Here is a 14,597-nt window from a genome sequence, read left to right on the forward strand (position 1 = left end):
TTCCACAAGCTTCCAGCAATAAAGTTGTGTGAATTTGGCCATTCCTCCTGACAGAGCTGGTGTAACTGAGTCGAGTTGTAGGTCTCTGCTCGCACACACGTTTTCTTTTCTGCCGCACATAATTTTTCGATGGGTATTGCAGGTCAGGGCTTGGTGAGGCCACTCGCAAACACCTTGAGCTGTTGTTGCATTAAAGCATGTGCCGCCAACTGTTGGAAGTTATGCTGGGGTCATTTGTTGCAGTTGGAGACCCATTTGCGACCAAACGTGAACTCCTGACTTGATTCGTGAGATTTTGGCCTTCAATATATCCCACATAATTTCCCCCCTCCTGATGCCAGATCTATTTTGGTGAGTGGCACCATCCCTCCGCCAGCAAAGCCCCCCCACAACATGATGCGCACCTCCCGTCTCAGGTGGGAGGGTGACTATTGGCTTCAACCTCCCTGCTTTACCTCCTAAACATATCCGACTGGTCATTATGGCCAAAACATCTATTTGTTTCATCAGCACCAGAGGACCATTTCTCCAAAAAGTACGATCTTGTCCCCATGGTGCATTGCATAACCGAGTCTGGCTTAATTTAATGGCATTGGAAGCATGCTTTCTTCCTTTGGCTGAGCGCCGCTTCCAGGTTAGTCGATAAGTGACTCGTTACTGTGGATATAGATACTTTGTACCTGTTCCTCCAGCCATCTCACAAGGCCTTTGCTGTTTCTGGATGATATTGCACTTTCGAACCAAAAGTACCTTCATTGCTCTAGAGACAGAACGCGTCTCCTTCTCTGAGCGCTATGACGCTGCGTGGTCCATGGGTTTATACGTTGCGTATTCATTGTTGTGTAGCAGATGAAAACTGGTACCTTCAGGTGTGACCATTGCGTCCCAAGGATGACCAGGAACGGTGAGTCTACATTTATTTTCCTGAGATCTGGCTGCTTCTTTTGATGTTTCCCCAGATGTCGAAGCGAAGGAGGCACTGAGTATTGAAGTAAGCCTTGAAAGACTCCACAGGTGACTATCCCTCCAATGCACGCAAATGATGTCAAGTAGGCTCTATGCGGAACTGCTAAAGCGCATGACAGAGATTTTCCTGGAATTTCAACGTTTAAAGTGCACGTGGCTACCCGAAACGTTTGACCCAAGTTAAACAATTTAAAGACAATGCTACCAAATACTAATTGAGTGTATGTAAACTTCTGACCCACTGGGAATGTGATGAAAGAAATAAAAGCTGAAATAAATCATTCTCTCTACTATTATTCTGACATTTCACATTCTTAAAATAAAGTGGTGATCCTAACTGACCGAAGACAGGGAATTTTGACTATGATTAAATGTCAGGAATTGTGAAAAACTGAGTTTAAATGTATTTGGCTAAGGTGTATGTAAACTTCCGACTTCAACTGTAGTTCCTAACTAGCGCTAGCACAATTAGAACAATGACCGGAAGTCTATGTTATCTGCCAGAGTGCGAATTACACGTGACATTCGAAGGGGGTCTCTATTGGAAATAAATGTGTGAGCCTATTAATAAATATGAAACTAGAGGGTAAAAATGAGTTACCATTTAATTTGGCATGAACACAACCAGTCATGAAGCTTTTATTTGATTGTCAAACATATCGCTACTACCAGTGCGTGTTCATCGACTCCAAAATAATCAAAATAGTGCAGTGGATGTACACTTGAGCAGCATGATGAATGGACATCTGTTTACAAAACACCAAAAAGGATGGCAAATGACATTAGGGGATTGCCATTGATTACGCCTACATTAATTCATGCGTCTTGCTGACAAATTGAATTTTTTTGCATCTTAAAAAGTCAAGACACCTGCAATAGGTCTGAAACTATACCTGAAAAAACGGAATGGTCACCCTAACACGTACAGTCAATTTACTAGACTAGGCTACAATGTATCAGTCAAGCATGATGAGAAGTTTGATGATATGTGCCCTAGCCCACCACGCAAAGGCACTACTCATTAATTTCCCCTGGTTGACACAGACATGCTCAGGAAAGTGATATCACCACTTAAGCCTTCTCCCTGCTTTCTCGATCTGCTTTCTCGATCCTATCCCCACCACATTCTTCAAAACAGTTTTTAATTGCATATCTGAAGAAGTGCAAGCTATTGTTAATCACACCGTGCACTCCACTGCACTAAAAACTACTATGGGGAAACCCTTTCTGAAGAAAAGTCATCTAGATTCTTCTGCTCTTAGCGACTATCAACCAATGTCCAACCTTCCAGCAGAATTCTGGAGAAATAGTTTTTTTAACTGTAAAAAATCCAATTTGGTTTTCGTGCCCAGAGACAGCCTTAGATTTTTAAGTGCTGCATTCGACACTGTCAACCATGATGTCCTTCTGGACAGACTGGAGAGGTTGGTTGGCCTCTCCGGTCCAGTTCTAAATTGGTTTAGGACCAGTTGAGAATTTTTTGTCACACTTGGTGAACATAACTCAGAGAAAATACACATCACATGTGACGTTCCACAAGGTTCGATTTTGGGTCCGGTATTGTTCAGTTTATATATGTTACCCCTTGGCAGCGTTATCTGAAAGCACAGCATTGATTTTCACTGCTATGCAGACGATACACAACTTTACATTTCTGTGTCACCAGAGGATTATTGCTCCACGGATAAATTATTAGACTGTATTAGTGATTTAAATACATGGATGGCTCACAACTTCTTCCAGCTAAATCAAGACAAGACCGAGGTACTTATTGTTGGAGCCAAAGCACAGAGAGAGAATCTAGCCGCACATTTTAATTCACGGGCAATAAAGATAAAACACCAGGTAAAAAAAAATAGGTGTTATTTTAGATTCTGAGCTAAATTTCAAATCACATAATAGGAATGTGACCAAAATATATTTTTACCACCTGAGAAAAATTGCCAAGGTGTGGCCGTTTCTCTCTCAGGCTGATACAGAGAGACTCATCCATGCTTTAATTACAAACAGGCTTGACTACTGTCATGCTCTCCTGTCTGGTCTACGCAAGAAAGCCATTGGTCAACTGCAAAACATACAGAATGCTGCAGCCTGGGTACTGACCAAGACCAGACGGAGAGCACACATTACACCAGTTGTAATGTCTCTGTACTGGCTGTCTGTGAGCTTTAGAATACATTTTAAGATTCTTCTATTGGTTTTTATCTCAATCCACAATTGTGCACCACAATACATGTCAGACATGCTTTTTAGTTATGTACCTAGTAGGTCCCTCAGGTCCTCTGGCACTGGCCTTTTTACTATCCCAAAGCCTAGGACCAAAAGGCATGGAGAGGCAGCGTTTAGTTATTATGCCCCCAGCCCAGTGGCAGATTTAGGTATAGGCGACATGGGCAGCCGCCCAGGGCGGCATCTTTTCGGGGGCGGCACGGGGCTCCCGCACCAAAACATTTGGAATGGTGACATTTGCGCAATCGGTTTTCATTTGCACATTACGTCAATGATATCATGTCACCGTGTGGGACTGTGGGTCAATTAACCTTGTCGGAGTGGGAGCCCTGATTCTAGTTTGTGAGCTAGGCAGGCTACTGCCTGGGATGGTCTAACCACTCAGTACGAGATGCGGAGTGGGGCGGGGGTAGGTTGACCTCAGGTCTCCCCACTGGAAGCCCGAGGTAGGGGGAGTGGGGGAATCTATCAAATAGCGGACCTCTAACTTTGTACTAATGCAGTACTAATAAGTACTAATAATAATAATAATAATAATAAGTACTAATGCATTTAGTAAAATCAGTCACACTACGAAATGCTACCTAAAAAAACACAATTAATTCATAATACTAAGAATATACAGTTTCACAGACATATTGTCTGGTGGGGGGGGGGGCTAAATTGCGGGTTCGCCCAGGGAGCCATACAAGCTAGAACCAACACTGCGGGGCAGTGAACCTGCCAGAGAACCTGACTGGGGCCAAAACTGTGGTAAAGGCTATTTTTATCAAGGGCACATGGCAAACAAATGGTGAAAATTAACTAGTACAATGTAAATGTATTTAAAGGAGCTCAGTTGTGGCTAAATTTAGCACTACTGAGTGGACAGCACAGTGAACAGGGAGACGATTTGTGCAATCACATATAAATAAATGGTTTAAACCATGACAGAGAGGTTGGGGTGTTCCTTTCAAGCATTATTTTCATATTTACCATTGTAAAACAGATTTACCACTGCATTTTAAACAAATAGGTGAATAATTAAGTTAGTATTATTTAGACCCCCTCAAAGTTTGACTTTTGTTGCATTTAGGGGAGCTAATGTCTCATTCAGGGGAGCTGAGCCCCTCCTGCTCTCCCATAATTCGCACCCTGGTATCTGCAGATACCATAGACTTCCAGTCATTGCGTTAACGCAAGTTAGCATTGGCTCCTGAAACTACCTGACCTAACTTCCTTCATACTGGACGCAGAGACATAAAAATGGTACCCACGAGTTCATCTGACTCTGCCAAAATCTTGAAGTATCTCTTTAATGAGACAAAGAGACAGTAGAACTAAGGGCCACACACACACACTCACTGGAGCAGCAGAGGCCCTGCTTGCGAACTCCCAGCAGCATGGTGTGGCAGTAGTTACAGTAGGCTGGCTTGTTGAAGTGCTTCAGTTTCCACACATGCTGACCATCTTCCTGAACATTCTACAGGGAGAGAAAGAGAGAGAGAAAGAGAAAGAGAAAGAGAAAGAGAAAGAGAAAGAGAAAGATATCAATCTTTCTGAATTGATTTTGTGGAACTGACACTCCAAACGCACGCAGACACATACTTTATCTCTCTTCCCACAGGGATCATATACACTTACTAAAATGTATGCACTTTGGATAAAAGTGTCTGCTACACGGCATCCGTTATCAAATAATATCACACACACACACACATGCACTCTCCCTCACCGTCTCCATGCCCAGCAGGACCAGCAGAGGGATGGTGGTGAGGCCTCCTCTGATCCACTCCTCCAGAGTGACTGTTCCGTCCCGGTCATAGTCTATCTCTTCCATCATCTCCTTCAGGATCTAGAACACAGGGAGAGGGGGAGGACAGAGGGTGAGTCCAGTAAATTCTTGTCAAATTATAATACTGTAATGATCCAACATTTCCTTGTCACTGTCGTTAAGCTAGCCTTTTCAGGTCGCCACAATACATTGGGAACAGGGGAAACAAGACACACAAGGCTGTGTGCATCCTTACCGGTCGCAGCTCTGCAGAGTCCCATTCCAGGTACTCTGCCACGTGGACCATCTGATTGATGATGCGGTCCAGTTCCTACACCCAGCAAGCGAGATAAACATTATACCACAACAACAACAACATCACTGTGGCTGCCTTCTTGATAACAAATGAACGCATCCACACATCCACAGACATTACTACCAAGAGACTGACAGAGACGATCACATATGTTCTCCATTTAGAAAATAAAAAAATCCTACACATTTTGGCATGCCCAAGAAGATCATAGGGAGTGTCCTTGAAAACAAATTAGTCAGACCACAGTATCCTCTGATATCATCCACATCCACATCATTCTATGATGACAGTATCCTCTGATATCATCCACATCATTCTATGATGACCAGTATTCCTAGTATCATCCACATCATTCTATGATGACAGTATCCTCTGATATCATCCACATCATTCTATGATGACAGTATCCTCTGATATCATCCACATCACCCTATGATGACAGTATCCTCTGATATCATCCACATCATCCTATGATGACAGTATCCTCTGATATCATCCTAAGAATCTCAAATATAAAATATTTTACACTTTTTCAGTTACTACATGATTCCATATGTGTTATTTCATAGTGTTGATGTTTTCACTATTATTCAACAATGTAGAAAATAGTCAAAATAAAGAAAAACCCTTGAATGAGAAGGTGTTCTAAAACTTTGTACCGGTAGTGAATGTACATTTCTACTTCAATTACCTCATACCCCTGCATATCGACTCGGTATACTGTTGAAGGATCTAAGAATGAAGCAGTGCAGTTCAGAGGAAATAAGGATGTATTGTAACAGGGTTGTTCTAATTGCACTGAGCACTGCATGAGAGGAGAAGAGAGGAGCTGTGAGGAGAGGAGAGGAGAAGAGGAAAGCAGAGACCAGAACAGAAGAAAGGAGAGAAGAGAAGAGAAGAGGAAAGGAAAGACCAGAACAGAAAAAAGGAGAGAAGAGAAGAGAAGAGGAAAGGAGAGACCAGAACAGAAGAAAGGAGAGAAGAGAAGAGGAAATGAAAGTAGAGACCAGAACAGAAGAAAGGAGAGAAGAGGAAAGGAAAGGAGAGACCAGAACAGAAGAAAGGAGAGAAGAGGAAAGGAGAGGAGGTGGGAGGGGAGGAGAAGGGAGGAAAGGAGATGGGAGGAGAGGGGAGAGAACAGAACAGAAGAAAGGAGAGAAGAGAAGAGGAGAGAACAGAAGAAAGGAAAGAAAAGAGTAGATTAAAACAGAAGAGCGGAAGAGACGAAAGGAGAGAAGAGTAGGGAAAAGAAGAGAGGAGAAGAGAAGAGAGGGCCACTAACCGAGCTGTCCAGTACTCCGTTGCCATCTGTGTCGTACAGCCGGAACATGACTGGAGGGGAACGAGAAAAAAGGGACCCCATGATTCAGCTGTAATGTCTTGAAGTCCCTGTCTGTCAGCACCACTTGAATTCCCAGTCAGACCACCCCTCTGTAGAGCAGGGGAAGTATTAGAGTGTGACTCAGCACCACTCCTGTGTTGGAGCAGGGGAAGTATTTGAGCGTGACACAACACCACTCCTGTGTTGGAGCAGGGGAAGTATTAGAGCGTGGCACAACACCACTCCTGTGTTGGAGCAGGGGAAGTATTAGAGCGTGACACAACACCACTCCTGTGTTGGAGCAGGGGAAGTATTAGAGCGTGACGCAACACCACTCCTGTGTTGGAGCAGGGGATGTAATAGAGCGTGACACGTACTCCTGTTTTATTGGGATGTCGGAAGCAGTTAGCAGAGATTACCTGTGTCAGAGTGTGCGGATATAGCTCCCAACGCTAAAGAAGTCTATTGGAAACACCAGGGTTTAGGATGTCCATGGGCTAACGAGGACAGGTACTGAGGCTGAGTTAATCCCAAGGGGAGCCTAACTCCTGACTCACTGCTCACAACCTGTGTGTGTGTGTGTGTGTGTGTGTGTGTGTGTGTGTGTGTGTGTGTGTGTGTGTGTGTGTGTGTGTGTGTGTGTGTGTGTGTGTGTGTGGAAGCTCCTCAGAGGAGCAAGAGGACGACCATCCTCCTCAGTGAATTTCATAAAAAATGAAATGTTAAAAACATTTAAAAAAGTATCATTTTTAGATAAAACTATACTAAATATAATCACATCACCAAATAATTGATTAAAACACTATTTTTGGGCAAAGAAGTCAACAGCACTCTGTAGGGTAGCACCATGATGTAGCCGGAGGACAACTAGCTTCCGTCCTCCTCTGAGTACATTGACTTCAATACAAAACCTAGGAGGCTCATGGTTCTCACCCCCTTCCATAGACTTACACAGTAATTATCACATCTTCCGGAGGACATCCTCCAGTCTATCAGAGCTCTTGCAGCATGAACTGACATGTTGTCCACCCAATCAAAGGATCAGAGAATGAATCTAGTACTGAAAGCATAAACTACAGCTAGCTAGCACTGCAGTGCATAAAATGTGGTGAGTAGTTGACTCGAAGAGAGAAAGAAAATAGCTAAACCAATTAATTTCTTCCGAAATGAAGGAGAAGCAAGAGAGACATAGAGATTGTCGTTTGTTTGTACTTTCAGTTTCACTTAGCTAGCAAATGCAGATAGCTAGTTTAGCCCACTGAAACACCCTGCTCAAACAGAGGGATGCTATGTTAGATTAGCTAGCTGGCTATGACTATCCCACACAACACTGGAACTCTTCCAAGTCAAGGTAAGCTTTTGGTTTTACAAATGTACTGCCACCGGGGCCCTCCAGTGTAACTGCTTTCCTGACTGTACACTGTAACGTTACTGGATGTAGCTGGGTTTACAAATACGTTAGTTCTATTTGCTATGCTGACCATGACGTTACTTTAGCTAATATGGTGACAACGATGTAGGCTGTGTGTAGTGGCTTGGCTTGGAAAGGTTTTTTCGCCTGGTCACATACAGCTGATGTGTTGTGAAGTCCACAAGCGAAGGAAAGAGGTGAAAGGAGGAGAGCGCATAACATAGATGCGAGAAGGAATACAACGTGGCTGCTATGAAACTGTGAACTGGTGTTTACGCGTGATTGAAGAACGTTTCTTAAACAAAACGGGGATAAACGTACCTGAATTTGTCCAATAGAAACTCTCGTTTGCAACTGTTGGACTAATGATTACACCCTAGATCAGCTAGATGCAGGCAAGAGTGTGCAAGGTGGTATTGAATGTCACTCTGTCCATGTGTCACGGTCTGTCATATCAAATTTGTCTCTCGACCTGTACGCACCTACGTTGTTAGCTTTCATTCAAAGGCAAGGTTGTAGCAACCTCATGATGGGTATAGGGGAAATTATAGTATCATGTAGTAGCCTAAACCTATCGCTGTTACATTTACCTGGGTGAATGTAATATGAATGACAGTCATCCAATATACTGTAATAGAAATAAGGCCATGCTTATAAAAAAAAAAAATTGTCCTCCCTCATCTGAAATGGCACTGGTGTGTGTGTATGTGTGTGTGTGTGCGTGTGTGTGAAAGCCCGCCTGTATTTGGTGACTGAGCTGGAAAAATTAATGAATTGACTTATCCACTCAGATTGTGGGAGGATGTCTTTCTGAGAAGTTTAGGTGACACCTTTTGACTACTCTACATGACTGACCTCTCTCAAATACCTTGGTTGTTTACACACTAGTAATTAGACGCTGTAACTCACACTCCAGCTTGTCCTCTGGTGTGCCCCTCTCCAGTAGGGACAGGTAACACACAATGTCCTTCAGAAACACCACCTGGGGGGAAGGTAATGGGGACGGGCTCCTCTTCTTCTCCCCTCTGATTCTCTCTGTTGGAGAGGAATGGAACATGGCGTATCCATGAGAGATGGTGATGTCATACAGCAATGACCACGAGCATTACTAAGCAACATGGCAAATTGTGATGTGATATGGATATGGTGATATTGATATGGTGATATTGATATTAATATGGTTATATTGGTATGGTGATATTCATATGGTGATATTAGAATGGGATATTGATATAGACATGGTGATATTAATATGGTGCTATTGATACGGTGATATTGATATGGTGATATTGATATTAATATGGTGATATTGATATTAATATGGTGATATTGATATTAATATGGTGATATTGGTATGGTGATGTTGATATGGTGACATTATTATTGTGATATTGATATGGTGATATTGATAAGGTGATATTAATATGGTGATATTGATAAGGTGATATTACTATGGTGATGTTGACATGGTGATATTGATATGGTGATATTGATATGGTGATAGTGATATGGTGATATTAATATTGTGATATTGATGTGGTGATATTGATATTGATATGGTGATATTGATAAGGCGATATTGATATGGCAATATTGATATGGTGATATTGATATGGTGATATTGACATGGTGATATTGATATGGTGATATTAATATGGTGATATTGATATGGTGATATTGATGTGGTGATATTAATATTGTGATATTGATATGATGATATAGATATGGTGATATGAATATGGTGATGTTGATATGGTGATGTTGATATGGTGATGTTGATATGGTGATATTGATATTGATGTGGTGATATTGATATGGTGATATTGATAAGGTGATATTAATATGGTAATATTGATATGGTGATATTAATATTGTGAGATTGATATGGTGATATTGATAATAATATTGTGATATTGATGTGGTGATATTGATATGGTGATATTGATATGGTGATGTTGATATGGTGATATTGATATGGTGATATTGATAATAATATTGTGATGTTGATATGGTGATATTAATATTGTGATATTGATGCGGTGATATTGATATGGTGATATTGATATTGTGATATTGATATGGTGATATTAATATGGTAATATTGATATGGTGATATTGATATGGTGATATTAATATGGTAATATTGATATGGTGATATTGATGTTGATATGGTGATATTAATATTAATATGGTGATATTGATAAGGTGATATTGATATGGTGATATTAATATGGTGATATTGATATGGTGATATCGATGTTGATATGGTGATATTGATATTAATATGGTGATATTGATAAGGTGATATTGATATGGTGATATTGATATGCATGTGGTGATATTGATATGGTGAAATTGATATGGATGTGGTGATGTTGATATGGTGATGTTGATATGGTGATATTGATATGGTGATGTTGATATTGTGATATTGATATGGTGATATTGATATGGTGATGTTGATATGGTGATATTGATATTGTGATATTGATATGGTGATATTGATATGGTGATATTGATATGGTGATATTGATATGGTGATATTGATATGGTGATAGTGATATGGTGATGTTGATATGGTGATAGTGATATGGTGATATTGATATTAATATGGTGATATTGATATGGTGGTATTGATATGGTGATATTGATATTAATATGGTGATATTAATATGGTGATATTGATATGGTGATATTAATATGGTGATATTGATATGGTGATATTGATATGGCGATATTGATATGGTGATGTTGATATGGTGATGTTGATGTTGATATGGTGATATTGATAAGGTGATATTAATATGGTGATATTGATATTGATATGGTGATATTGATATGGCGATATTGATATTAATATGGTGATATTGATAAGGTGATATTGATATGGTGAAATTGATATGGATGTGGTGATATTGATCTGGTGATATTGATATGGTGATATTGATATTAGTATGTTGATATTGATATGTTGATATTGATATGTTGATATGATGTGATGTACACATGTAAAACAAATTTAATTAATCTCATATCTGTGTAAAGCTGGTAAAGCTGATGTAGCTATCAGTACACATGCCCTACATATCACAACTGGCGGTGATTGAGTGTCCCATAGTGCGGCGCACAATTGGCCCAGCGTCGTCCGGGTTTGGCTGGTGTAGGCCGTCATTGTAAATAAGAATTAGTTCTTAACTGACTTATGGCTGGGGGCAGTATTGAGTAGCTTGGATGAATAAGGTGCCCAGAGTAAACTGCCTGCTACTTGCTAATATATGCATATTATTAGTAGATTTGGATAGAAAACACTCTGAAGTTTCTAAAACTGAATGATGTCTGTGAGTATAACATAACTCATATGGCAGGCAAAAACCTGAGAAAAAATCCAACCAGGAAGTGGGAAATCTAATTTTTCAAGTCATTGCCTATCGAATATACAGTGTCTATGGGGTCATATTGCACTTCCTAAGGCTTCCACTAGAGGTCAACAGTCTTTAGAACCTTGTTTGATGCTACTGTGAATGAGGGGGGAAGGAGAGCTGATTGAGTCAGGGGTCTGCCAGAGTGGCATGAGCTGATCACGCACGCTCACGTGAGAGCGACCTGCGTTCCATTGCAATTCTAAAGACAAAGGAATTCTCTGGTTGGAACATTATTGAAGATTTATGTTAAAAACATCCTAAAGGTTGATTCTATACATCGTTTGACATGTTTCTACGAACTGTAATATAACTTTTTGAACTTTTCGTCTGAACTTTTGTCTGGACTTGCCCACGCGTCGTGAGTTTGGATTTGTGAACTCAACACGCGAACAAAAAGGAGGTATTTGGACATAAATGATGGACTTTAGTGAACAAAACAAACATTTATTGTGGAACTGGGATTCCTGGGAGTGCATTCTGATGAAGATCATCAAAGGTAAGTGAATATTTATAATGCTCTTTCTGACTTCTGTTGACTCCACAACATGGCGGGTATCTGTATGGCTTGTTTTGGTCTCTGAGCGCTGTACTCAGATTATTGCATGGTGTGCTTTTTCGGTAAAGCTTTTTTGAAATCTTACACAGCGGTTGCAAGAAGAAGTTAATCTAAAGTTCCATGCATAACACTTGTATTTTCATCAACATTTATGATTAGTATTTCTGTAAATTGATGTGGCTCTCTGCAAAATCACCGGATGTTTTGGAAGCAAAACATTACTGAACGTAACGCGCCAATGTAAACTGAGATTTTTAGATATAGATATGAACTTTATCGAACAAAACATACATGTATTGTGTAACATAAAGTACTATGAGTGTCATCTGATGAAGATCATCAAAGGTTAGTGATTCATTTTATCTCTATTTCTGCTTTTTGTGATTCCTCTCTTTGGCTGGAAAAATGGCTGTGTTTTTCCGTGACTAGGTACTGACCTAACATAATCGTTTGGTGTGCTTTCGTCATAAAGCCTTTTTGAAATCGGACACTGTGGTGGGATTAACAACAAGTTTATCTTTAAAATGGTATGAAATACTTGTATGTTTGAGGAATTTTAATTATGAGATTTCTGTTTGAATTTGGCGCTCTGCACTTTCACTGGCTGTTGTCAAATCGATCCCGTTAACGGGATCTTAGCCGATCTCAGCCATAAGAGGTTAAATAAAGGTTAAATGAAATAAAAAAATTAAAAATGTGCTTGCTTTTCAAAGTATTGAACTAACAGACACCAATGGCCACAGCTCAGACATTATAGCCACACTTTATCAAACTGCTAAAATTCATTGCTGTGAGTGAAAATCAGTAGAATTTGTAGAGGGAGTTATTTGCTGTGGCATTAGTAATGTCCCAGGCATGACAGTGCAGTAACATTGATATCATTGGAATCCATAGTCTAATACGGCGATCTAGTACGGAGGTCTAATACGGCAGTCTAATACAGCAGTCTAACACAGCCTGCGTCACAACTTTTCCAGTAAAACAGTATAAGTTCCTACAGCACCTGAACAAGGTGTTTACCTGGGGAGAGGCGAGGGGAGGCTGGGGACTTGGCTGGGTTGGGGGTCAGGGTGTTACTACTGCTGCATGTGGAGGGTTTGACCTGGGTGCAGGCAGGTGAGCGGTAGGACCCCCCAGGCGCGTGTGCCCCCGTCCCAGAGCGCTGTGAGGAGCAACGGGAGGAGCAGGGAGAGGTGGATATGGCACCTGAACATGAGGCCATCATAGTGGAAGGCTCCGGCGTGGGTCGACCCATGGCTGTCAGGATGCTCTTTCCATTCATTCCTAGAAGACAGAGAGGCGGGAGAAAAGAGGAATTCAGGAAAGACAAAACAGAATAGGGAGGCCTCCCCGGTGGTGCAGCACTCTAAGACACTACATCGCAGTGCTAGATGCGTTACAACAGACCCGGGTTGTGCCACAACCGACCGTGGCCGGGAGTCCCATAGGACGGTGCACAATTGGCCCAGTGTCGTCCGGGTTGGGGGAAGGTTTTGCAGGGGGGGCCTTTACTTGGCTGAAAGTACTCAGATCCCTTGACTTTTTCCACATTTTGTTACGTGAAAGCCTTATTCTGAAATCGATTAAATATTTTGTTTTCCTCAGCAATACCCCATCATGACGAAGCAAAAACAGGTTTTTATAAAAAAAATTCAAATTGATACAAAATTAAAAACGGAAATATTACATTCACATAAGTATTCAGACCTTTTATTCTGTACTTTGTTGAAGCACCTTTGGCAGCGATTACAGCCTCGAGTCTTCTTGGATATGACGCTACAAGCTTGACACACTTGTATTTGGGGAGTTTCTCCCATTCTACTCTGCAGATCCTCTCAAGCGCTGTCAGGTTGGATGGGGAGCGTCAATGCACAGTTATTTTCAGGTCTCTCCTGAGATGTTCGATCGGGTTTAAGTCCGGGCTCTGGCTGGGCCACTCAAGGACATTCAGAGACTTGTCCCAAAGCCACTTTTGCGTTGTTTTGGCTGTGTGCTTAGGGTCGTTGTCCTGTTGGAAGGTGAACCTTCGCCTAAGTCTGTGGTACTGATCACTCTGGAGCAGGTTTTCATCAAGGATCTCTTTGTACTTTGCTCCGTTCATCTTTCCCTCGATCCTGACTAGTCTCCCAGTCCCTGCCACTGAAAAACATCCCCACAGCTTGATGCTGCCACCACCATGTTTCACTGTAGGAATGGTGCCAGGTTTCCTCCAGACGTGACGCTTGGCATCCAGGTCCAAGTTCAATCTAGGTTTCATCAGACCAGAGAATTTTGTTTCTCATGGTCTAAGAGTCCTTAAGGTGCCTTTTTGGCAAACTCCAAGTGGGATGTCATGTGCCTTTTACTGAGGAGTGGCTTCCGTCTGGCCACTCTACCATAAAAGCCTGATTGGTGGAGTGCTGCAGAGATGGTTGTCCTTCTGGAAGGTTCTCTCATCTCCACAGTCTCACAGAGGAACTCTGGAGCTCTGTCAGAGTGACCATCGGGTTCTTGGTCACCTCCCTGACCAAGGCCCTTCTCCCCCGATTGCTCAGTTTGGCCGCGGCCAGCTCTAGAGAAGAGTCTTGGTGGTTCCAAACTTCTTCTATTTAGAAATGATGGAGGCCACTGTGCTCTTGGGACC

The 14,597-nt window shown here is 41.6% G+C and overlaps 1 protein-coding gene across 1 annotated transcript in view; it reads right to left on the reverse strand.

The window, feature by feature from the left end:
* LOC111959411 (diacylglycerol kinase beta-like) overlaps window positions 1-14,597 on the reverse strand; it is a 142,065-nt gene that overhangs the window by 81,260 nt on the left and 46,208 nt on the right. Inside the window, exons 6-11 of the mRNA XM_023980927.2 lie at window positions 12,995-13,258; window positions 8,906-9,031; window positions 6,547-6,596; window positions 5,205-5,279; window positions 4,910-5,029; window positions 4,540-4,657 (exon numbers count right to left, since the gene is read on the reverse strand). Of these exons, the coding sequence (XP_023836695.1) occupies window positions 4,540-4,657; window positions 4,910-5,029; window positions 5,205-5,279; window positions 6,547-6,596; window positions 8,906-9,031; window positions 12,995-13,258 (753 nt within the window). The remainder of the gene's footprint in view (window positions 1-4,539; window positions 4,658-4,909; window positions 5,030-5,204; window positions 5,280-6,546; window positions 6,597-8,905; window positions 9,032-12,994; window positions 13,259-14,597) is intronic.

The sequence above is a fragment of the Salvelinus sp. IW2-2015 genome, linkage group LG36, assembly GCF_002910315.2.
Source record: "Salvelinus sp. IW2-2015 linkage group LG36, ASM291031v2, whole genome shotgun sequence".
In the NCBI taxonomy this organism is placed as follows: domain Eukaryota; kingdom Metazoa; phylum Chordata; class Actinopteri; order Salmoniformes; family Salmonidae; genus Salvelinus; species Salvelinus sp. IW2-2015.